The sequence below is a fragment of the Patiria miniata genome, unplaced genomic scaffold, assembly GCF_015706575.1.
Source record: "Patiria miniata isolate m_02_andy unplaced genomic scaffold, ASM1570657v1 HiC_scaffold_22, whole genome shotgun sequence".
Classification (NCBI taxonomy): domain Eukaryota; kingdom Metazoa; phylum Echinodermata; class Asteroidea; order Valvatida; family Asterinidae; genus Patiria; species Patiria miniata.
Window position 1 is genome coordinate 6795720 of NW_024037061.1, and position 25017 is coordinate 6820736.

At 39.1% G+C, this 25017-nt stretch overlaps 2 protein-coding genes and 1 long non-coding RNA gene across 4 annotated transcripts in view; 2 read left to right on the forward strand and 1 right to left on the reverse strand.

Moving 5' to 3' along the window:
• Window positions 1-765: 765 nt before the first annotated feature.
• LOC119730494 lies at window positions 766-3370 on the reverse strand. The gene is made up of 2 exons (XR_005271376.1): window positions 3166-3370; window positions 766-2084 (listed from the first exon to the last, which is right to left on the reverse strand). It is a non-coding gene; the product is annotated as an uncharacterized LOC119730494 (long non-coding RNA).
• Window positions 3371-3429: 59 nt separating this feature from the next.
• On the forward strand, window positions 3430-8267 carry LOC119730493 (CDP-diacylglycerol--inositol 3-phosphatidyltransferase-like). Its single transcript, XM_038203445.1, has 6 exons — window positions 3430-3576; window positions 4369-4503; window positions 5005-5158; window positions 5863-5944; window positions 6287-6368; window positions 7140-8267. The coding sequence occupies exons 1-6, from the start codon at window positions 3450-3452 to the stop codon at window positions 7304-7306; spliced, it is 747 nt and encodes a 248-aa protein (XP_038059373.1). The 5' UTR covers window positions 3430-3449; the 3' UTR covers window positions 7307-8267.
• A 2622-nt stretch (window positions 8268-10889) lies between these two features.
• The window catches only part of LOC119730461 (gamma-secretase-activating protein-like), a 29592-nt gene continuing 15464 nt past the window's right edge, over window positions 10890-25017 (forward strand). For both annotated transcript variants that reach the window (XM_038203379.1, XM_038203378.1), the window contains exons 1-17: window positions 10890-11048; window positions 11441-11589; window positions 12527-12686; window positions 13113-13277; window positions 14144-14193; window positions 14417-14596; window positions 15027-15070; window positions 15301-15341; window positions 15456-16106; window positions 17417-17635; window positions 18330-18490; window positions 19458-19625; window positions 20978-21052; window positions 21844-22032; window positions 22317-22511; window positions 23009-23196; window positions 23735-23829. In XM_038203379.1, coding sequence (XP_038059307.1) covers window positions 10928-11048; window positions 11441-11589; window positions 12527-12686; window positions 13113-13277; window positions 14144-14193; window positions 14417-14596; window positions 15027-15070; window positions 15301-15341; window positions 15456-16106; window positions 17417-17635; window positions 18330-18490; window positions 19458-19625; window positions 20978-21052; window positions 21844-22032; window positions 22317-22511; window positions 23009-23196; window positions 23735-23829 — 2851 coding nt within the window. In that variant the 5' untranslated portion in view covers window positions 10890-10927. The remainder of the gene's footprint in view (window positions 11049-11440; window positions 11590-12526; window positions 12687-13112; window positions 13278-14143; window positions 14194-14416; window positions 14597-15026; window positions 15071-15300; window positions 15342-15455; window positions 16107-17416; window positions 17636-18329; window positions 18491-19457; window positions 19626-20977; window positions 21053-21843; window positions 22033-22316; window positions 22512-23008; window positions 23197-23734; window positions 23830-25017) is intronic.

Sequence of the window (25017 nt, forward strand, 5' to 3'; positions counted from 1 at the left end):
GGAATATTGGTGGTACATGTACCTGTGAATGTTATCTTGTAACTATGTGTATCAAAGAAATTTATGTTATTGTTAGATTATTTATTGTACATACACGAGTGTTCAAGTTGAACAATGTCCTTGATTTAAAGGGCCCATGCAATGTAATTTTTTTAATGAAATCATTGAAAATGCATCTTTGTGTCCTATTTACCCTTATTTGAAATTTTTGTGTGCCTGTTCTGGGGTATTTTTGTGCCTTTTTTGTGTTTATGCTAATGAAAATTTCCATTTTCATGAGCAAAACTGTGACGTCATTAAGGCAGAAACCTCAATGTTACAGCTATTTCAGCACCAAAAGCTGCCAGAATTGGCAAACATTTTTTCAACGAGCAAAATTTTGGGTCAACAACTTGAACAGAAAACACCTAAACTGAACAGTGTCTTCCTAAAATGACATCACAGCAACAACGCCCTCAGTTGTCCAGAAAAGCATGGCAATTTTTTTGAGAGTTTAAAAGAAGTGCACTTTTCAATAAAATTAACCAAAAAGGGATGCTAAATAGTTTTCATACATTGAGTAGAAAGTTGCACAAATTTTTTTCCTCGGAAATTCATCTCATGGACCCTTTAATAATCAAGGTTTGAATCAACTTTTCCTTGGTTAATGCCAATGTGATTTAAACAGTATATCTGTGCCTTAGATTTCTTCATAATAATAATGTGTTTCAATATTTAAAGAAAACAAAACAAGTTGTAAAGTGAATGTACAAAGAACAAAACACATTTTCAACTGTTCAGAACAGATTCACTATTTTCAACACTTACACAACATCCAATCTTTATTCTAATCTCTGAGCCTAAATTATTTGACGGAGCATGTGTGTGGATAAACCCAGATTAAATTAAATCACACACCGCAACACATGCAACACATGAAATAAAAGCTTTTTTCTAATGTATGGTTTTCACTAAAATATTTAAATGTACATGCAAATTTACTCAGGGAAAACAATACCCTTTGTTTTGTGGTAAGTGTGTGTGTGTGTTTAATGTAGGTTACTGGTTTAAAATACAATGCTTTATATTTTGTGTAATAAATTACAAAGTAAAGTTTAAGTTTTGAATTTAAACCACAAAAATATCAAGTAATGTCAAATTATCCAGAATGTTGAATAGATGTACACACTACATGTAATTTGATGTCAGGAGTCGTGCGCAATAAAAATCCTTCAAATCAATTAAAAGTTTCTTCAAATCATGCACCACTTATTTTAGTTGTCTTTGTTTTAAAAGCTTTCCAAATGTCAACTTAATGTCAAGCCTCAGAACTGTTTAAAAAAAAAAAGGTTGGATGGAGACTGGTGACAGACAGATTGAATTGTAGTTAATCAGGAAAAAAAGAACAACAAATAATTTGACTTTATACACTTTTGTAAAAACCACTTCACAACAAAATCTGATAATACATGCTGTTGTCTTGTACATTGTGTTCTCTAATATCTGCTTGTTTTAAAGTGTTTGAAAGTTTGGTGTAATATTGCACCAAAATGCGTCTTCATTTTGTCCCATGACTACAGAAACATATGGCTGTGTAAGGTAGATCCAAAATCCATCACAATTCCAAATCCTGTGGTGGATTTTTTTTTGTGTTGTTGCAATTATTCAGCCTCATCAAACGTCCAATGTTGAGATTAAAATGTTCCCTGTAAGTCTTAAAAATTGTAAAGACTGTGTGTTTTTACTCAAGAAGCCATCCTTCAAAATAGAGAACAGAGAAGTTGTGTTGAAGTTGAAGCGAAGTGCAGGTCTGCACAAGATGCCATTTGTGAAGACTGCCACTAGGTGAGTCACTTTCTGCAGCATCCAGGTCATGGAGCTATTGGATGCGGAAGATAATGATGTCGGCCCCACATCAACATCTTTGTCAGGTGATGTCTTGAACTTGAAATGTACATGTAGCTGCTGATGTTGCCGATTGGGGAGAAGTGCGTGTACCATTGGAGAGACATTGCAGCATGATTATCAGTCATTTATCATTCCTCCTCATCCCCGGCTTCTGCTGATCTCAAGAGGATGTCACCCTTGATATCCTTCCATTGTTTCTGTGTGTGAAAATGAAAAATTATAAGAATAGAGCTCAAGACAAAGAAGGTGTTATGAACTTGAATCACCCGAGGTTAAAAACAAGGGAAGAATAAGAAGACAAAAGCATGAAAGGGAACAACATGCTTTTTATGTTCAATTTGAATTCGAACCTCCAAACATGTAACCTCACTCGTGTCGCGTTGGTATTGCTGCACTGTACCTTGAGCACAGCAACACCGATGCCACACTAGTGGGGCTACCAAACATGGAGTTAGGTCCCAGTTTTGCGGCCCAAGGTCTTGTACGGTCAAAATTTTTATCAATAAATTTTAAACTAATGTGACAACAAGTATTTTGACAGCTATTTTAAATAGTTACTTTTTAACATTACATTATGTACTCAGTTGCTAATTTGTAGCTATACTTGGTTTAAACTACGTTAATACTTCCTATTCAACAGCCGAAGGGTGCACACCGGTAAATAGGCCTAAACCCATCCGCCAAGCTCATGAATAAATGTTACACCCTCAAAATATTCTACATGTATATTAGAGAGTTCTGAGAGTCATAAAATTGGGGAATTGAAGAGATACATATGGCAATGAACCTCTGGCCCGGACTTGGGGCTTCCAATTCTGAGCATTTTGGATGCAAGTGGGCTCGAAAGTGGCGCTATTTTGCCATGTTGTGGAGGGATCCTTTTTCAAGATGGCTACTTTTTCCGCTTTAGGAAAAATAGGGGTCGTCTTCTTTGACTTTTTTTGGTTGAGATTGAGAAATTCTAAAAAAGTCAATGTGGTCAACCCACCAAAAAATGAAGAGAAAATAAAAGATCACAGGCCTAGATGACATGTTGACATGGTTGATCATCATTGTCCTGTGCAGCTTTAATACCTGTGACAGTTCTGAGTATTTTTTTTATTTTTTTTTGAAGTTTGGGCATTTAGCACTGGTGTCTAGAAGTATACAGATTACAGGGGTGCATCCTGAACACGATTGGCACCCAATGCCTTTGGGCGCTTTTTGGGCGCTATACGATTCTTAATGGTACACATTTGTCAGCAGCGGTTGCAACAAAATAATTAGCAGTTTACTCACGCCTCTATTTATGTAGTCGTAGATTTTATCTCCTCCTACATCGAACAGACGTTCGAAGAAGACAGCCCCAACAGCTATAGTAAGGACGAACGTTGACGTTCTCCTGAACAACGTGTTATATACCGATCTTACGAGCGACATTTTTACCGGCGTTTTGCAAGTTCGATGATCAAATTTAGAAGAAATGAACTGGACTTCATTTAGCAATATGACGGGAATAGACATCAAGGCACCAGACTACTCCTAAACTTAGCAATGATTTAATTAGCGCCCTCTCTTGACGCATGACACCATATTTATTGCACTTGGGCAGAGAGGATTTTCGTTGTGCACTTGTGTTCTCTGACATTTCGCCAGAAAAGGGTGCGAAAATGGCTGAAAACATATTTTTGTTTGTCCCTAACTTGATAGGTAAGTAATTTGTTTGTTCAATAACATTTATCAATTGATATACATGTGGTAGAAAGTAAAATAAGAGGTTGTTTTCATGACAATGTACATGTAGCCTATTTAATTATATTGTGGTCTGACAAAATCTGATTAGGGGGCCTAGGCCTGCCTACCGTTTATTTTTTTTGGGTGACTTGTCGACATGAATCACATGGCCTGGGTGATCCACATTTTTTATTTGTTAGCCACATTATTGCGGTTGCGTACAACAAGTCTATGGAGAGTCAAGAAAATATTTTTGTAACAAATTTGGAAATGTTTCTCAGTCCCAAATTTATGTCTTATCATAATTTTTGCAATGACTGACCTTCATTGCATGATCATGATGATATAGAAAAAAGTGGCGTCAGGTTGCAACATTTTTTTCTGAAACAAGTGCTTAGTGAAGTCATCTTACTCGCTCTGAAAAAAGTCTACTGAATAATATGACTTTATTGTGTAGCTTTTTTGAAATAGTGGGAAAGAAGGTAGTAATTAGTATTCCTGACGCCACTTTGGTTGTGTACAAATACAATAAAAATACTGCAAAGTCTATGGAGAGTCGAGTGCATTTTCAAAGTATTTTCTAACAACATTGGAAATGTTTCTCAGTCCCAGATTCAAGTTGTTTCAACATTTCTGCAATGACTGACATTCATTGAGATAATATATGATGAAAAAAGTGGCGTCAGGGGGCAACATTCTTTCCTTAACTTGACAATTTCTAACTAAAGACTGCTCAAAAAAATATTAATGGTTGGAATTTTGTTTTAGGATATGGTCGTATCGTCCTGGCTCTGATTTCCTTCTATTACATGCGGACTGACTACATCACGGCCACTTGGTGTTATCTGCTGAGTGGTTTATTGGATGCATTCGATGGTCATGCCGCAAGGATGCTCAACCAAGGTCAGTTTGCCATCCCTGCCCCCCCCCCCCCCCCCCCACCCTCCCCCCCCCCCCCCCCCCCAGGTGCCCCACCCTCCCTGCTCTGCAAAATTTTGTAAAATTGCAGTTGTTGATGTAATGCAGTACCTGCTACTACTAGTGCTAGATTGGTTTCGAACCCGCAAGCTGAACCTGGCGTTGCCTGGCAAGCTCAGTGGTTGAACAGTTGAGACTCCTGCTCTAGTATAGTAAGCAGGAAGTCCTGGGTTCGAGTCCAACCTAACAGGGCTTGTGAAATGTGTATCACAAGCTTGCCTCAGAAGCTTTAGTTAAATTACATGTACATTTGTGAGGAATGACACCCAATAGTAAAATTAAAGCTCAAAGCTTCCTCAGTAGAACTGTGTCCACTCAAAATTGAATCTACAGTAACGTATTCAAATTGGAGTAGTACAATGTATTTATATATAAATAGGAAAAAAATAACATTTCTTGCACATGTCTTTATCTTGTTGAATACAGGGACCAAGTTTGGAGCGATGCTGGACCAGTTGACAGACCGATGCGCAACCATGTGTCTCCTAGTGACCTTGTCAGTCTTGTACCCTGACTACATGTTCTGGTTTCAGCTCAGTATGACAATTGACATTGCAAGCCATTGGCTCCATCTTCATAGGTAATTGACACTCTGGATTCCTCCATTAGCCCTGCCCATCTTGACCAAATATGACCAGTTAGAGTAGTCACCTGACCAAAAGTCTTGAACTGATTGGTCAGTGCATATTGATTGACAGGTAGAAGGGTCCATTATTTTTTTTAATAGTTAAATCTTTCTGGTCTAGTAATGAAACCAAGAAATCCTCAAAAGTGTTCTGCACTGTAGCCAAAGCCTAACAAAGAAACCTATCGAGAGTGGGATGTAGTCCAGTCTACCACAAGTCCAGTCAAAAGTAAATCACAAGTCCTTTCACAAGTCCAGTCATAACAATATTGTGGAGGACCAATAGCAGAGGAATGCCTTTGTCAAAGCTCATTTGAATAGCTTGTGAGTTGAGTTGGGACTGGAGGACTTGTGGTGGACTTGCAGGGACTTGTGATGGACTCGACTACATCCCGGATCAAGAGAAACAGTGAAAAAGTATTAAGTGTTAGAAGTGGGAGGCAAAGTCCAGAAAGCATATCACTTGCTGCCCTGAGTGGGGTTCGAACCCGGCTCACAGTAACAGATTTCATTTTAACTGAATGACAGAGACCTCCTTGTTCCATTGATGTGAATCATCTTTATAATGTCACAAAAGTCTGACATGGTTTTGTATGACTTTGATTTTACTTATTCTGCAAAGGTTGATATTAACTTTGAGTTGTATTTTTTGTTTATAGTTCCAGCATGAAGGGGATTTCCAATCATAAACTGATTGACATGTCTGGCAACCCCATCCTGCGCATCTACTACACCTCACGAGTAAGTTTTGTTTTATAAAAAAAAATTACTTTCTTTTTGAAAAATTGCAAAAGAAACATTAGAATTAAAAAGCATTAACCCATTAGCACCTGTACTTACATTGTATTACATTGTATTACATTGTATTACATTGTATTACATTGTATTTATCCCCTCAGGAATCTATAAACTCATAGAGTGTTCTCTATGAGTTTATAGACCACTCCAGTGGTCAGGCAGTTTGGAGTGGTACAGATCAAAGGTGGTTCAGGCTCAGTCCTGGATAAACTACATTCAGGAAAACCTTTATTCACAGTTTTGATAATGAAGCCGGGATATGTTCTTGCTTTACTTTTTCCCTAGCCGGTGCTGTTTTTCATGTGTGCTGGGAATGAGCTGTTCTACAGCATGTTGTACCTGCTGTATTTCACCGAAGGTCCCCTGAGTAAGTACACTGAACTCTCTCTGGCTTGTTGCTCCTCTTAGAGTGCTACCAAATTACTCGTGTGTATCAACATCAAATTGCACAGGGACATGGTGTACATGCTCTGTTACTGGTACAGTAATCTGGCACTATGGACTTTGTACCTCTAAACATTTACTAAGAGAAAATTCACTGGACATTTTGAATGCATTGCTACCATATTCTGGTGCTGAGGCTGAGGCTAAGTTCATGCACTTTGATGTGATAAAAACTCAATTTTAGCCCTAACTCCTTAGGGGGTGTGAAAATAATATTTAAATTGAAGGCTTCAGGACTGATAATGCCATACAATTGCTCATACACAGGGTCCATATCACAGTATCACAATTGATGCATTGATCACCATGCTCTGCACATTAATATTATCAAAGTTGAATACAAGTAAAACTCCTCTCAACTTTCTGAAAGCTGTCGGCAAAATAAAAGGATCTTGGATGAACTTCCTGCATGCTTGGTAAAACCTACCAGATACTCCTAGATACTTCAATATATTTGCTGTTTGAAAAGTGCCCAGTGTTTACTGTATGGATGGACCTCCTGGTATATACCCTAGTTCATTTGAAGTATTGGATCTGTACGTGAGCCATTGAGGGCGCTGTTGTGGATGTACAACACAGCATGGTGCTGAAGTGCCCTCACTTGTTAGTACTGTCAACACTTTTCATTGCCAGAGGTTCAATCTATGCACAAATGGTTTATTGTGAATTCCTGTCTCATTGTTTTCGCCTGCAGTTCCCATTGTGTCGGTCAGCATCTTCCGTCTGATCCTCATCGTCTCGGCACCAGTCTCTCTTGTCAAGACAGGCATCAGTCTCCTCCATCTGGTCACCGCCTCTCAGAACATGGCTATCATTGACGTCAGTGAGAGAGAAGAGAAAGCTAAGAGCCAAAAAGATTGAGATGAAATTACAGGACAGATCAAAGGTCAATGACGGATAGGGTCAAAGGTCACAAGGTATTAAAGGACCAATATCTCCTGGCATCCTTCCCTCTAGGTAACATATTGCTATGAGGACAGGTCCCATTCTTAAAGAGGGGTGTATGCAGGTTGGGCCATCTAATCAAGCATTAATAAGCTGTCATCTTTAAGCTTATGCTTAATGTATAAGTGTTAATGCAAAATGTAGAACTACAAGAAAAAGACATATTATAAAAAATAATGAATGGTTATGAGTCCAATGATAGGAATAATTTCTTGAGTTGACAGATGGAATGGAATCTAATGGAACATTCCGTCTGTCACCTCATGAAATTATTCTTTCCATTGCATGAATGTGAAACAGTCATTATTTGTGTTTACAATGCTTGAATAAATCCTTGTCATCTGATTGGTTACTTGTAAATTGGTACACTATAAATGTACAGCATCGGAGTGCAACCAGTAGTGTGGCCATGCAATGACAGTCATATGGAACTTCTTTTTTAAGGTGTGGCCCCGCAGTGCATTGGGATGAATAATTCAGTGACATGCGATCAACAATCCACCAATCAGGCGACAGAGATTTATCTAAGTGTTGTATAAACAACTCATTGAGGACCACTAGAGTTAGAAAGTAATCGATTGTACCACAATCTAACGTCTTAAATCCTCTTAGGTGTTTATTTAACACCAAATAAAATATTACACCATATAAATCTTGTTATAACCTTGCCATGTAATGACAAATGCCTTGATGTGTTGTGCTAAATATGCACGTAATATAGATAGTACTAATGGCTACAGGTAATGTAATGATTGTGCCACTGGTTATATTATGTGTAATCTCAATATGTGTTTTAATACTGGATATACTTCAAGGGAATATACAACATTTGCAAACATAAAAAAAAAAAAAATACCAAATTATTATAAAATACCTTACTGGAGTGTTAGTGAATGACAGTCTAAAGCATCCTGTAAAATCATGGCACCCAGTGTGCTGTCATTTTCACGAAAACTGGTATTTTTGTATCAATTTCCAACACTTTAGTGGTCAGCCAACCAGCAGTGGAAAAAACTGGCCTTTTTCAAATACTGCCCCAATTTATATTTAATCCACATTTTGTTTGCAATCGATTACACACCTAACGGTATGAACGGGTACAAGCCAGCTAAACTGGTTCCCTGACCTTACAATTACCCAACATCTATAAATTGCTCTGTTTCATTTTAAGTGGGATCAGGGAACTAGACCACAGGACCCTCATTGTTTTTATTGCTTTTTACAGCATATACATGTACAAACACAAAACTTCAAACAAGTCAGTGTAACAATATTTTGCTATAAAATACTAACCTCCAAATCCATCCATTTCTGAAAATGACAGCCAAAGCAAATGTTGTCTATATTCCCTTTAACACAGTGTGTATTCTAGTATCATCCCAGTGGGGTGGGTGGAACACAGAATAGTGTAGTGCACCTGTGTATACTGTACATTGTTCCTGTTGGTACATTTTGTGTTGAGTGCACTACATATGACATCAATCAATGGTTACACTTTGTTTTAAATTATTTATACTGTTATGAAGTCAGTATACTAGTGGATATATTTGTGTAATGTACATTATATTCCTGTGGGTCTATTTTTTGTAATATAGATTATACTAGTCAATCTTTTGCGTATGAACCACTGGTTAGTTTTTACACAGGGCCCATAGTAAATTCCGGTCACAGTTGCACCATGTAGAAAAAAAATTGGTTTTTTTTCCTATGAGGTTTATGAGGTTGCGAAAAGAACTGTGAGAAACTCAAAAGAAAAAAAGGAATTTTGAAGTTGAAGGAAACCATAGGGAACAATAGATACAGGTGAAATCCACACCAGTAGGAATCTAACCCAGGCCAGCAGAGGTGTTATGAAAAGGGTCGTTTTGTTGTGTTTAGATTCAATGGCATGTTCACCATTTACAAATGCATGACAACTCTAGTATCTTACATATTTTTTTTCTATAAATTTTTAAAGTAACCAAAACTTGCCTTCATTTATTTTAAAACAAGTACAAGGCAAGCTTAGTAAAGCTGGTCCCAGGGTGCATACAATTCCATCCAATTGATTATTTTATTATTTTTATTTAGAAAGTAGTTCATTTCACTGTTACCTCACAGCCTGAAGGCTGAATTGTGGGCAGATTTACATTAAAAACATGAACAATTTAGACATGTAAAAATGTTATGCATAAAAGGGTTACAACCAGTAGAAAACACTATAATGAAAGTCACTTTGTTATGTAATCTGTAACAAGAAAACCACAAGTTGGTTGTGGGTCATTCGGACAAAATTCCATACTGGGCCACCACTCATATTCCCTAATATGACCTGATGAAAACCAAAAGTTGTAAATCTGATGAAGAAACACCATTTAAAGGGTGCAAAATTTCTTAGTTAATACTAACTTTTTCTGTCATGGCCCATAGACTTTGTGCAGGAGGAGTCTGAGTGGTGGTCCAGTATGGAATTTTTTTCCCGTCATTCTATAAATTTGGGGTCCGTAAGTGTGACATTTTGATGTCCCTGTTACACCCGACCTGTGTGTAATTTGACATGAATCATTGAAATTGACTTCAAACTATTCTAAATTGTTTAGTAGGTAATTAACATTACATCATCACTCTTGGAGGTTAGAAGGTATGAAAACATGTGATCTGAATTTACACAATCGGATGTCAGATGTAACAGGGACACCAACAAAATTGGACCCCGAATTTTAAGTTATAGAATTACCTTTGTTTTCGCTAGATATGTTGATATATGCTACTTCAGTTATTTAAAAAAAAAACTGTTTTATGACTTATTAATTAATTAATGTGTTTTTATTTATTGCAATACTGTATGAACTGTATGTGATGTTGTAAAAAAAAGTTGTAAGAATATTACAAGTTCATAGATAAAAATAAAACATGATTAATTGAGTTTGATCATTTTGCACTAAAGTGCTGTCATCTTCACAAGTTGATGCAAGTTGTGATTTTGTCTAGTTGTTTTGTTGGATCTCTTAATTCACTATCAATATTTGTTGCAAAATATTTAAGTGAAGCATAACATCCAGTGTTATAGATATTGATGTTAAAAAAAGGCTAAAATTGACAAGTGGTGGTAAGAAGATATTATAGAAGAGTATTTTTATTATTTTTATTCTCTATTTTTTTTAGCGAAGATATTCTTGTGATTGAAAATTAATGGAAGCTGTTGATGCAACTGTAATTAGTTGGTGTTTTAGGACATGTACAGTGATTCGAAGTCCTCGTCTGTTATGTTGTAAAAGTGAAAATATAATAATAAAAAAAAGGAAACAATAGTGCCCAATGTTGTTGAGGTGAAAAATTTGTCTTAAATTTCCGCATCTTTTGTATTGCACCACCCCAAAAAGAATTGGGGATAAAAAACTTCGTTTTATGGAACTGTGAAACTGGCACACTCAGAAGACTGAAACACGTCTAACAATCCGTTGTTTACTTTCTGAAATATATCGGCAGAGGGCGTCTGTCAAATCTTTATAAACTTATTTTGGCATGTGATCTTGTGGCATTTGTGCGTTGTGAACTATGGAGAATCTGTGCAATTTTTCGTGCTGTTTTGACGTGAAGAAAGATATTTCGGGTTTCATTAATACTCTTAGAAGTCCAGAGGCAGCAGCCAACAACAGTAGTGATGGAAATGCAAAGCGTAAGATTGTTTATTTTGAAACAATATAAAACAACTTTTAACAAGCAACAAGTGAATGAATGGGAAAATTGGGACAATTTCCGGAGGGGGTGGGGAGGGGATGTGGGGGGGGGGGGGGTGTCAGTTTCCTTTTTTTCTTCATATATCGTCTCAATGAAGGTCATTCATTGCAAAAATGATGATAAGACATGAATCTGTGAATCTGGGACTGAGAAACATTTCCAATTTTGTTAGGAAATACTTAGACAATTTTATTGACTCTGCATAGACTTTGTACACAATCGCGGAAGTGGCGTCAGGTTGCAACATATTTCCCAGGGTGTGCCTAATGGGTGACACTGTCCAGTTTTGAAGTAATATTTGCCATTTGATTTGTAATTCTGTAATTGCAGGTAAGAAAGACAAGTCTGAGCTGGATGTACGAATCATCGGACAGGAACGATTCAATGAAGTCTTGTATGTCTGGGATGACGTATCATCGTTCTCCAATAAGGCAGTTACTCATGTCGGACTGTACGACCCGGCCAAGCAGAAAAACTCAGTAAGTTAGGAATCTGGTATTTAGCGGCAAACATTTTAGTTTTCCACCTCCTTCTGGGCTTCTTCTCCTGTACAGTTCATTTTTTATTTCAGTTCATTTTTATAACTTCTTTTTTTTCTCCACATTTTCCTTTGGCTCAATATCATGAATGTTAACTTGTTTATTTATCATTTTGTCAATTCGAAGTCTTGAAAAAATATTAATGCTTGGAAGAAACGGCCTTCAAAAATGTAATCAGCTATGGAATAATCATATATGTTTATGGTGTTGATAATCCTGACCGTGTTTCATTGCAAACAGTGATTAACAATGTTTAACAACATTTAAAAGAACATTTTCTTTTTGATTAATGAACACAATGAAAATATTGCAACCATCAAGTCAGCTTTTTAAGTAATTTTTCACGTAGCTGTAAGTTTTCACGAACCTTATAGAAAGACCAATTGAAGTTGCTGTGGCAGAAAACTGTCAAATTTGTTCAAACCTCCAAACAAAATGTCAAACAAACATGTTAATTTACCAGAATTTCGCTCACCAAGATCACAGAAAATTTACTCTGCCGTCTGTCGTTCTTAGCTGTCAACTGAGGGCGCTGTGCTCTCAACCAAATTGCACATGCACATAGCACCCTCAGTCAACAGCTAACGATGACAGACGGCAGAGTAACTGTCTGTGATCTTGGTGAGCGAAATTCTGGTTGATTTCACGTTTTTGTATGACTCTCCACCCTAGAGGTAACTAACCATACCAAAATAATGCCTGTGAAATACTGGGGCCAAACATTTTGTGACAGGAGAGTTTGGAGGTTTGAAAAGTTGACAATATTCCACCACAGCAACTTCAGTTGCTCTATCTGTATTAAAGATTTGTAAAAACCATTTTACAGTTCTGGAAGTAGAATCAAGTCATTTTTTTTTTTTTTTCATCCCTTCTCCAGGTCCTGTTTGTTCATGAGAAAAAGCTGAATATCATCAGTTGCACAATGAACCAGGAACGCAGCATGATTGCCTACGTGACTCTAGAGGGACCAAGTAAAAGTGACTCGTACAAGGATTCTACCAAACAGAAGACAAAGACAAAAATATCACCATTTGTAGGTAAAAGAAATGAAGCATTATGCTGTCACATTTAGGCCACAAATAATATTTTATGATTAGAGCCAGGCCTCCTTCAAATGATTCCATTTGTGTGAGACCCTACAAATATAAAAAAAACATTGTGTGTGATGTTTGCAAAATCCAGTAGAATCCAACAGTTGAAAGAAAGTCTTCTTCAGTATCAGGTTTTGCCCTAAACCGATGTAATTTCAATAACAATGTTAACTCAGTGTTTTCCAAGGGCTTGCGAGTAAAAGAAATATGACAAGCTTGAGTGGGACTCAAACCCATGACCTCATGTTTACTTGTGCAGACGTCTTACCACTTGACCATTGAGCTTGCCAGGGTCAGCTGGCTTATTAAATTGATGTCCAGATAAAAGTATAGCGCATTTAAAATTGTTGATTTTCTTTTTAACAATGAAAGTCTACAGAGCATTCCTAGCGGAGATCTTCCCTCAGCATCGCATCTTTGACCTCAACGTTGAGAGGCGGAATCTCCTAAGAGTTCAGTTTCTGTGGAATCGTCAGCCCAAGGATCGAGACTCAGCAAACCGAGAGTCCAAACTTCTCTTTCTGCTGCACAAAGAATGTAAGACAATAAAATGCACAAGGGTGCTGGGATGGTTAACCATAATATGACTCACTCTGACCCCAAATCTGGTCGAGTATATGTGAACATTAAAGGCCATACAACAAAGGTTGCTCACATGTTATCCTTAGTCGTGTATTTCTCGATGTATAACATGGAGCTAGGACCAGAAAGTTTCTCGATAAGTCTACCATAGTTTGATTTAGATGTTAATAGCATGCAGGTGCAAGAATTATCACTCATCTAACGGTAGTCAACCGTGGTCCGTGATTGATCTTCTCTGTGCGCTACAAACAACTTTAATATTTCAATATTGGGTTTTGCCATTCGCCGATGCATTTATCAGCACTGTATATTCATTGTTGTCTCAAGTGATTGTGTGAAAAAAAATCACACTAGTGGGACTCGAACCCACGACCTCCTGCAATTACTAGTGCAGATGTCTTACCACTCAACCACTGTAATAATTGAAATTCTTGATTTGTTTTGGAATCCCAAACAAACTGCTGAGTGCTAATTCACAGATTGTTTGAAGAAATTTAACAGAATCATGATTCAGTATAAACATGATCAAGATGCTTCAGAACACAACACTTGTTTTAACCCTAATCTGCAATGAATTTGGGGTGAAATGAAATGCTACAAAACATTGAATTTCTGTGCACTAGTTGACTTTAGTACAGCATACTACAATTAGCTAGTCATACCATCAATGACTGGCATTGGGTATTTGATACTACGTTTGATTGCAGTCACATAAGCATCTCAATCAGATATAAAACACATCATGTGATGCATAGCAATTTTTTAAATAACTCTCAAAATGTTGTATTGTTGACTTTGAAGACTTATTCTTGTTCTTCTAGCAATTGGTCTTTACAGCCTTCCTCTTGCGCGAATGGGAAACAAAGGAGTGGTGAGTTTTTCAATAAAATTCAAATTGCCTTTAGGTCAAACTCAGATATAATGAATGCTTACATGTACCTGAACACATCTATTTAAATTGAAATCCAAGTACTTAACGGAAAGTGATTTGTTTTTGCAAAGTCAAACATGATTGCGCTAAGAACATGGATTCTTTTAGTAGCTCTATGAATCTTTCTTGTTCAATTGATGTTATTTTTCTTTGATGCTATCAGATGATGAGTGGCCCGCCAGACACCTTACAAGTCTTGAAACAATTCATCTGGGCTCAATGGGATGTCGTCAACCAACGACTCTTTGTCGTCTTGATGAAGTCATGGCCGGGTAACGAGAAATTGGTACCCATCATGCGATGCCTTGAGTTCAACAGTAAAACATCCCCGGTCACCAAAATAGTAAGTTTTTTTTTTTAATTTTTCCACTTTTTTTTTTTCGGCGTTTTGGGGTGGCAGGTTAACTAGTTTACATCGGATGACTTGTATACATGCAAAAGTTTTGTGGTATTCGGAATGGATGACAGATAAACGCGCAACGAGCGAGGCCGGAAAAATCTGTCAGCAACCCACTCGCAGCAAGCAGGACCAGAAATATCAGGGTGTGCTACCAGCAGATGACGGCCTGAACCCGTCTGGCATCAAGGGTCGTGAAAAACAATCAAGCTCCTGGGTACGGTCAATGTCAAAATAATCCCGGCACGAACTGGTTAAAACTTTGAATACCACAGAAATCGTCCGTTTTTGCAAGACAGCTTACAACAAGAGTAAAATGGAAATTTTGTTCAACTTTTTTAATGTTATTCTCTTTTCTCACTGTCTTTATTCTTAGTTGGAGTTGGTGTTGCCTTTCCCAATCAAATTCAGTGCAGGAAAGTAAGTGACAAATGAATTGAATGGTAACACTTTTGTCTGTTGTCTAGCGGTCTACTTAATTAAGCAAGCCCAGCATTTATAAGATATGAAGCATGTAAAACCTTGCAACGTTCCAACAAAAGTTTTAAAAATACTTTAATGCTCAATAAGCTGATTGAGCAAATCTTGCTCATTCTTGGTACTTGTATATTTCATAGAAGGTTAATTTATCATTATTGTTCATATTTCAGAGAGCAATATTCTGATGTAACACCAAGCAGAACTATGTCAGGTAAGCCACCTCTTGAAAGATACAGATTTAATGATGAAATACTGAACTGGTGTGAAAGACCGAACTTTTCTGTTAAATTTGACCTGAAATGTGTTTATTTATTTTCATTTCCAGAAAGTTCTTTCAACATGGAGGTCATAGTTCAAGCCGGTGGCTCTTTCTGCGTCTGTTATCAGCATCCCACCAAACCTAAAGTCAAGACCCCGCCCACCCACAAATCATATCCCAAAATATCAACAGTCCACACCTCGGAACGGCTCAGTACAGACAGTGACACTGACTCCCTTGCCGACAGTGTGGAGCAGTCTTCTAGTTTGCCCTCACAGATGGATCTACGTGACCCTCCTCAACCTGACACGAGACGTAGAGCCATCTCAGACATCTCCAGCTTTTCCCCTTCAGCGCCGTACATCAAAGAAGAAACCCTCCACAACGCTGAAAATCTTGAGCTCTCAAGTGATTTATCTTCAATCACTTCATCCACTGAAGTCGTCCACCACCCGTTACACCTAGACATCCACAGGGCAACCCAGCACACCCAGTCACCCCGTGAGAGCCCCAGGACACCCAGTAGTGCCTTCTCATCACCAATGATGTGGGGTGAAAGGGAGCTCCCCTCCCCACTCCCCAATGCTGAGAAGCAAGACTTGGTTGATCTGAACTACTCGGTGCTCATCCTGCATCACATGACCGTCTTGCATTGCAGCGTGCCTCAGATACCGCGGGCCTTAGCCGAAAGCACCAAACTTTATTTCACCTGTCTGGGTAAGAGACAATGAACATCCAGCAATTTTTTTAATTTATTTTTCATAAATTTGTACGACAGTTTACCCATTCCTATTGGTCGAGAGACCGTCACATGGCCAGTCTTAAACGGATGATAAAGACATGGCTAGCTGGTCTTAAACACTTTTCCGGTGTCACATGAAATTATGACTGCTAAAAACCCAGTGCCTCTTACCATTTTATTGGTTGAACGTTCACAATCCTCACGTAGGCATACGCAATATATTAATACAACCAGTAAGTCAGAATTTTATAGTCCTAAATTCACAACGCAACGCCCCAGGTGCATTCTGTGCGACATCGTGCAGTACGCAAAAAAAACATGAATTGAACTTGTTGAACACAATCCCTTTTTTTTTGACTGAAAAGTTTAGATTTTTTTGACCAAAAAGGTATTTATTAATGGGAACAAATATGTGCTTGGTGGGTATTAAACACTCTGTTTAAAACCGCTTGGAGTCTGGGTGCTGATAATTACCCGAGCCGAAATTATCAGCACCCAGACACCAAGCTGTCTTAAACAGAGTGATTAACACTGACCAAGCACATGTTTATTCTCTTATTAATTATTTCTGGTAATTAAACCAAGGATTCCTCAGAAGCTCACAGGCTAGGCACTGTAGCTCGCAAGCCTGAAGAAACCTATAGAGGGAAACAATCAGAATAAAGCAATTACAGTTTAGAGGCGGGAGAAAAACCCAGAAGAATATTCTGGGGAAACCCACGGAATCAGGTAGGGACTGAAAACCCAATCCACATGTGGACCAGGGCAGGAATCGAACCCAGGTCACAACGGTGGAAGGCAAGGACCACTGTGCCAACTTGACCCCAGCAAGTTTGTTTTGAAAAGAAAGCTCTAGGTATTTAAAAGCGTCATTTTTCAACTTGTGTTCAAATTGAGTTGACATTGAGATTCCACATACTTTAAGCTCTACCTGGGATATCTGTGTGTGACATAACTAGGGGCATGATTTTTATTGAAGAGAAACGGGTAAAATACTTGCTGTCCCATCTACCATCGGCCTTCATTCTCCATATTTGACACATTGCATCATCAGTTACCTTCAAAAGGTTTTATCCTCTTCGCTGAAAAATAACCACTTAACACTCCATTGTGCAAGGTACAAAGAGTTACAATGCACAGAGTAGAATTTGGAGAAGGGGTTACATACAGTTTTAGGAATTTATGAGACATTGCTTTAAATGTCGCTACTCACTTAACCAAGCTTTTCATGTGGATGTTTCAGCATCAATGTTCATGCAATTTCTGATTGGCATTCATTTCTCAGGAAGCTACATTCTAGTTTACTCACCCGGTCACATGTTGCATCTTCTCAACGTGAGCCCAGAGATCGTCCCATGCCTACACATTGCCTTCCATGGACCGTCCGTCCCAGTCAACCCGGTCATAGAGAACAATGGTGAAGGGAGCAGTGCATTCTGGGATAGCTCCAAAGGCTGCCAGATTCTGACGCACTTCAACCGGGAGAGAACAGGCAGCATGAGTGGTGAGTGAAGCCTTCTGAATTGCGTAGTTTGTGGTAATAGCTTCAGTTTTTGCAATAGATGCTGATTAGCCATAAAGAACACTGCCTGTTTCAATTATGTCCTCAATTGAATGTTCAATAATCATGAGATTTTTGAAGGCACATTTTATGCAAAAAAAATAATTTTTGGATGGTACACGGTAGGCTTAGCCGCATTTCAAGTGATTTGTTTCCTTTTAAAGTTGAACAAAGCAATTGACTAAAGCAGGGTTTGAACCTGCGACCTCTGGATTGCCGCTCCATTGCTGTACCAACTGAGCTATCCAGGCCTATGATGGCGGTTCCCAATTTTGTCATTGTCTGTTCAAGGCCCGCTAGTGAGAAAATGGGAACCACCAACATAGGGCTGGATGGCTCAGTTGGTAGATCACTGAAATGGCAATCAGGAGGTTGCAGGTTCAAACCCCTCTCCAGACAATTTCTGTTTTCAACTTCAAATTTATTGTAATGCATCTAGTCAATTTCCCATAGTGGTTTGGTGGATTTGTTTCATTTATTTTTGTTTTAAGACTAGAGTTTCGTTCAGTATATTTGGGAATTCCTTTTGAGTCTTGCAGTTGTATATTTTTGAGCTACCGGGTCTCTTATAAGATTTTCCTGGAAAAATTATGACCATTCACATAGAAAAATAATCTTTGTGGTTCGTATCATTTAGGTGATTGCATCTTCAATGCAGCAACAGGCAAGGTTTTCCGTGTGAGCATCAACAAGGATGTCATCCCAAGACTCCTCATCCAAGCTAACTGTCATTCCGTCAAGTTGGCTCTGATCCATCTCATCACTGTACACATCAGAGACTCAGTGCTGATACAGAAGGTCTGGTTCAGTCTTAAAGTTGCAATTTGAGAAACCTGTTGATTCTCATTAAAGGAGGCCTATAAAAACTTTGTTCCAGATATTGTATTTTAAATAGACACTTATTGTATTTTACGTAGATACCGTTTTCTAGTGTACCCAGGAATTTCCTACTTCACTAATGGGCAATGTCTTCTGTCCTGAATGATTTCTAACTTGAGAATTTCATTTTGTATTTCCCAGACAAAAATCTGATTTTGCTATATCATGATTCCAAGGCAATCCTTGTTTATCGTGATGCCAGTAGCCTCTGATTCCAAACCCAAATTATGTGACACAGCGATGTTTACTGGCATCTGCCTGGTATCAAACTTCAGCTCTCCTGATTAATTTGGTTCTTTTCAACATATTTTGTTTCGTTCTAGCCCTTTGCAAAGAGTGGATTTAATTGACTTGTTACGTTAAAATCGCGTTAGAATCGTGCCAACGCAGCTTGTTAAATATTGTCCAATTACATGATATGCGAATGGACGCGGAACGGGCAAATCTGAGACAAACTAAATTTAGTGTACAAAAACTCCATAGGGTTGTCTGAGGGGCGTGGCTAACTCCCAAACGGCGATAGGTCAATAGCCTTGCATGGAGCGATTTCCATAATAAAATTTAAAAATCAGTGCTGAATGTAGCTATGTTTTAATAAGTGAGGTCTCTGAAATTTGTGTACAAACTGAAGAAAACATCACATTCATTGATTGAATCTAGCAACTTACTTCAACCTAAAAAATTTAGATTGTAAAAATGTAAAGTTCATTTATGTGTTAAAAATGTAAAGTTGATTTATGTAATAACCTGAGATTCACGTTTGTTTGTACCCCTAGATGGCATACGTAGTACAGTGCATTCATTTGCTAAAAGAAATGTGGGCTATTTAAACACATGAACTACTCATCAGTCTATTTCACCAATACGTTATAATGCTTTTCTTCAGTTTATGAAGGAGTTATCTATGGACGTCACCAATCTAGACTTGTCTGAGTTGATGGCTGAGCATTTGATGGGAGCTACGTTCAGCGCTATCAGGAGACAGTTTGATAGAGACACGCTACGTCTTCTGCAGTTCACTAACACGGATACTACAAGAGGACAGTTGGTTGAGGTATGAATTAAGAAACCTTGCACCATGAGGCTACATTTTCTTTTAATGTTATTGGTGGCTAGTGTGTGAAGCTCTTGCCTCTCTCCAGCGTGGCCCAGAATCGATTCCCATCTCTGACCATATGTGAGTACAGTTGTGTGTTGATTCACTTCTGTGCCACAAGGGTTTTTTTCTCTGGGCTCTCTGGTTTTCCTCCCTCCGCAAAAATCAAATACTTTCAATCTCTGGCTGTGCTCCGTGGTCATATATGTGTCGTGTGGCTAGCTGCCAAAGGCACCTTTACGTGCCTGCGGCTCAACCACGTTGTAGCCGCGTCCTTCGCAATTCAGCTTCTGCTGCGAGTAAGGATGATTAGCCTCCCAAATTATACGTGTAATGGTACCACTAAGGAGACACGTTAGCGTAATTTCTTCGCACGATGGGAGACATCGGTCATTGGGGAGACATTTTTATGTCTCCCTAATGTCACAGCCCCCTTTAGAAGCAAAATGTTACTGTCACAATTAGGTTATATTTGTTGCTCGTGGTCTAATTAGTAAACATACTGAAAATTGTGGAAAAAGGACAAGGGAATATTGGGTTAGGGCACATTTATGTTTGAAAAATTTTGTGCACAAGTCTATGGGGATGTCTCCTAAATGTCCAGTCCAGGATAATTATTATTGTTATAATTATTATAATCTTTCCATTGACGGGTGTTTGCAATGTTGTAGATGAGGTACTTGTGATTGATGAGGTACAAGTCAATCATAAATCATCCAGTCTCAAGTCAACTCTCATGCTGTAAAATAATCTGTGAGAAAGTGGGGTTATTTTTGTTCACGTTACTGTGACTGGACTTGTGATTTACTTGTGACTGGACTTGTGGTATACTTGTGATCCATCACAAACACCTGCACTACCACACTTGTTGATTGGGAAGGTTCAAGGCTTCTTTATTCTTGGAATGCTTAGAAAATTCCACTAGTACATCTTCTGAAATTTGGAAAGTATGTTCTTCTGTGGGGCGACACTTTCCTTATCAAGAGTTTGTCTTGGTAATTTTTGAGTGAGCTGTATATGAAGAGTCTGGACGTAAGACTTTTTAACTCGAGACAAAGCCTTCAAGTGGCAGATTTGAATTTGATGTCTTGTTAATTTTCTTGTGTCCTTAAGTAAGCTATTCTATCATGATTTGCTTTTTCCACCCTGTTTTGAGAGGTGTCTGTTACAATAAAACTCTTTTTTTTAGTCATTGGTTAAAATCAGACTTGGTTAGGAATCGGTCCTGTGTGACCAGGGCTGAGTTGCTTTCAGTCTGCCAAAACAGTCATATATGGTTTGTCCTTTCCTTTTCTTTGTTTTGCTTTTAGACCACTGACGGAGAGAGACTGGTTAGCTTTAGACACGCTGGCTACAACACACAACCACAAGTAAATGTACACAAGGTATGTTCACATTGGAAACATGCAAACATCATCTGAGTGAAAGATGGAATTGGTGTCGGTTGATGTAAATTCAACATTCAGTTTTGCCATTCACTGTTGTATGAACACCGTATGTTCGGTGTATTACCCCAAAGTAAAAGTGAGAAAAAAATCACTCAGGTGGGACTCGAATTCACGACCTCCTGCTTTCAAGTGCAGACGTCTTACCACTTGACCACCGAGCTTGCTGGGATTGGCTGGCTGGTTCGAATTCCATCATATGAAGAGTTTCATTGCAGTACCCACTGCTTCATAGATTCGAACCAGCCAGCTTATCCCGGCAAGACGTCTGCACTAGAAAGCAGGAGGTCTGAGGTTTGAGGCCCACCTGAGTGATTTCTTCTCACTTTCAATGTAACCATTTCAACAAGGGGGATTCAGTCTTCAGGATTCAGTATTCAAAATAGAATGTTTAGGTTTTGGGTTCTGTCAAGTTTTTTATCACTAAAAATGCAGCCTAAAATTTCATAAATTTCTTTATATCGTTTGTTGGACTGATGTCATGTATTTGTTACTCTTTTTTGTGTGAAAAAGAAGCATTTGTAAAATGACCATAAAAGACATTTGTTGTAAGCAACTTGTGAAACCTGTGATAAAAAATATGAGTTTTATAGATAGCAATCATGAAATAGTGCAACTTGAAATTCTTTGTTGGGTTGTTATTTTTGAGAATTATTAATTTCATTTTCAAATCTGAGATGAGCATGATGACTCAATTTGTTTGTTTGATGTGGCCAATTTATACCAATCAGAGGGACTGGATGGAGCGACGTCTGACCATGGAAGTCAGCTCCAGTACCCTATGGGAGACATTGGAGCAGAGAGTCCGAGCACATAGCCTGCCATCCGATCCAACCATCGTCAGTAAACCACCACAACGGTTCCATCCACGTAGTATAGAACAAGAGATACGCAAGCAGAGAACCCAATCAGCAATTGGAGTAAGGGCCATGCTTAGTAGTAAATAATGCTTAACAGATTCCTGTGCTCAGCGAAAATTTGGCAGAGTACCAGTCAACAGTAGTATACATAAAATTAGATTTGGTTGGTAACCTTGTGTTCGCTAAATAAAGCTGTGCTATGCTTAGCAGAATTCTGTCTTAGCAGCTGCGTAAAATTCAGCCCAAAATGTCATATTGATTAAAGGTAGAGTAGATCATTTGTGCATTTGTTTCGTTTGAAGCAACAAAACTTCTCAAAATCTAAAGATCGGTGCTTGTCTTAGGTTGGTCTGACGAGGCAAGGACCATCCACCCAGCGCTCCTCCTTCTTCAAGAAGATGGCCGCCTCAGCGAGGCGAGCCATGACCCCAACTAAGAAATCAGTCATCACTATGCAGCCGGAGCGAGATAGCTCATTGGTGCTGATGGACGAAGACGCCTCACGGCCTGACAACAGCCAAGATGGTATCTTGAGCATGGTAAGGCCAACAGTAACAAGTAACAGGAGATGAAAGTTACAAAATGAACGTCTTCGTCACAGTTCATTTGAACAGATTGTGACTTGACTTGTGATGATTTGTGAGGACTTGCCTAAAGTGGAATCCGGTGACCAGAATTAGAAGCTTTTACTGCGGTGTTGTCACGCTCTCGCGCATACTGCGCGCATTCTTAAAGACGAGGCGCACATGCATTTTGGTATTTCTTTTGGTTGAAGGAGCACTGAGTGCATGTGTTCTACCTGTACTACCTGTTTTGAATTTTTTACCCATAAGGTATTTATGAATGGGAATGAATATGTGCTTGGCCGGTATTAAGCACTCTGTTTAAGACTGGTTGGAGTCTGTATGGTGATATTTACCCTGGCCTTGGGCTTGGGTTATTATCATTATCCAGACGCAACCGGTCCTAAACAGAGTATTTAAAACTGGCCAAGCACACCCCTTATTACATATTTACTGTATTGAATCTCCCCCAGACTTCAGAACGATTGACATCCCACCTTAGCTTATATTCAGCCAGCTCAGTAAGTCATGAGAAGATTCTCAACATGTCACAGGAATACGTCATGTGCCAGCTGCAGCAAGTCAGGCAGCTAGTTCTACTAATGTTGCACTCCTGTGGGTACCCAGACCCACGCACTATACCACGCAGCACCATCAGATTGTAAGTCAATATCTGGGTTTAGCGTAGCGATAATGTAAAGTAATTTTATTAAATTTAGACCTTGAGGGTTAAAAGTGCTCTACCATCTTATCATTCAACCACCAAGCTTGCCGGGGTCAGCTGGCTGGTTTGAATCCGAGCAAAGCATATATATTCTCAATGTTAAATAAAAATTGGAATTTTTGGTAATTGGTTGAACATGTAAGTCAAGATGTCATCTTGTTGGTTTCTAATTTTTGTTATAAGATAATAGGAGGCCTCCCAATTTTTTTAAAAACTTTGTTTGTCAAACTGTGAGACTGCCAGTAGGTTGAGCAGTACACTGGCACAGTATTCTGAAGATGAAGACTCAAGTACAGCTTAAGTATGTTTTTCTTGTTCTGCTTAAATGTGAAGAGTAGCGACTCCTCTACCCGAGATGAGGGCTTACAAGTGACTGAATTTCAAGTTGAATTTGTAACCAACGGAGTAATTCACTACATCTGTTGAACAACATCGACAAGTCTCTGTTGATCTCACTTTAAATATTTTGTTGTAGGAACACGAAGCCTCCGCCTATGGGATACCAACTCTTTCGTTTGCTGGAGAGATTCTACATGGCTGTGCAATCCCTCTGCTTCCCAGTGCCTCCTGGTAAGTATTAGCTCCTTGCACTCAACTCTAGAGGGCGCTGTTAGATGTAGATTCTACATGGCTGTGCAATCCCTCTGCTTCCCAGTGCCTCCTGGTAAGTATTAGCTCCTTGCACTCACTCTAGAGGGCGCTGTTAGATATAGATTCTACATGGCTGTGCAATCCCTCTGCTTCCCGGTACCTCCTGGTAAGTATTAGCTCCTCGCACTCACTCTAGAGGGCGCTGTTAGATGTAGATTCTACATGGCTGTGCAATCCCTCTGCTTCCCAGTGCCTCCTGGTAAATATTGGCTCCTTACACTCACTCTAGAGGGCGCTGTTAGATATAGATTCTACATGGCTGTGCAATCCCTCCGCTTCCCGGTACCTCCTGGTAAGTATTAGCTCCTTGCACACACTCTAGAGGGCGCTGTTAGATGTAGATTCTACATGGCTGTGCAATCCCTCTGCTTCCCAGTGCCTCCTGGTAAATATTGGCTCCTTACACTCACTCTAGAGGGCGCTTTTAGATATAGATTCTACATGGCTGTGCAATCCCTCTGCTTCCTAGTACCTCCTGGTAAGTATTGGCTGCTTGCACACACTCTAGAGGGCGCTGTTAGATATAGATTCTACATGGCTGTGCAATCCCTCTGCTTCCCAGTACTTACTGGTAAGTATTGGCTCCTTACACTCACTCTAGAGGGCGCTGTTAGATATAGATCTCCTCTAGCCTGTACGCATGCGCTCTGTCCATTTTGGGGGTCGTCTTATATTGAATGACCAGTGCGGCAGTCAATGCGTGCGTGGTATATACCGGACCACGCACGCATTTAGTTTGTTACTGTGCACGTACATACCGGTATGTATCGTGGTCTCCACTATCAATACCCCAAACATCATGATACAATTCCAGGATTAATTTGCTGGATTCAACTCAAGCATTAAGGGGACGATCCAAGGTAAATCGAAGCCAATTAGTGCAATGAATCATGTGCGCAAAAGACCATTCATGTAAGCCGGCAAAATGACGACTTACAGCAGATGTCGGCAATCGCTTAAGTTGTCACACATTCTCTGGTCCCGAGAGTGCCGACTTAGCCGGAGTTTACTGTACATTATTCAATGTTTCCCTCGCACTGGCTGGTGGGGTGACTAATAAAAGTCAGTGAAGGACACAACTTGTGCATGCTCCAGCTTGTGCACAAG

Bases quoted from the DNA above. Each gene is read 5' to 3' on its own strand.
- LOC119730493 (XM_038203445.1), top strand. From the start codon at position 3,450: ATGACACCATATTTATTGCACTTGGGCAGAGAGGATTTTCGTTGTGCA. The intron at 3,577-4,368 runs GTAAGTAATTTG...ATTTTGTTTTAG, and splicing joins GTTTGTCCCTAACTTGATAG to GATATGGTCGTATCGTCCTG. The intron at 6,369-7,139 runs GTAAGTACACTG...TTTCGCCTGCAG, and splicing joins TTTCACCGAAGGTCCCCTGA to TTCCCATTGTGTCGGTCAGC.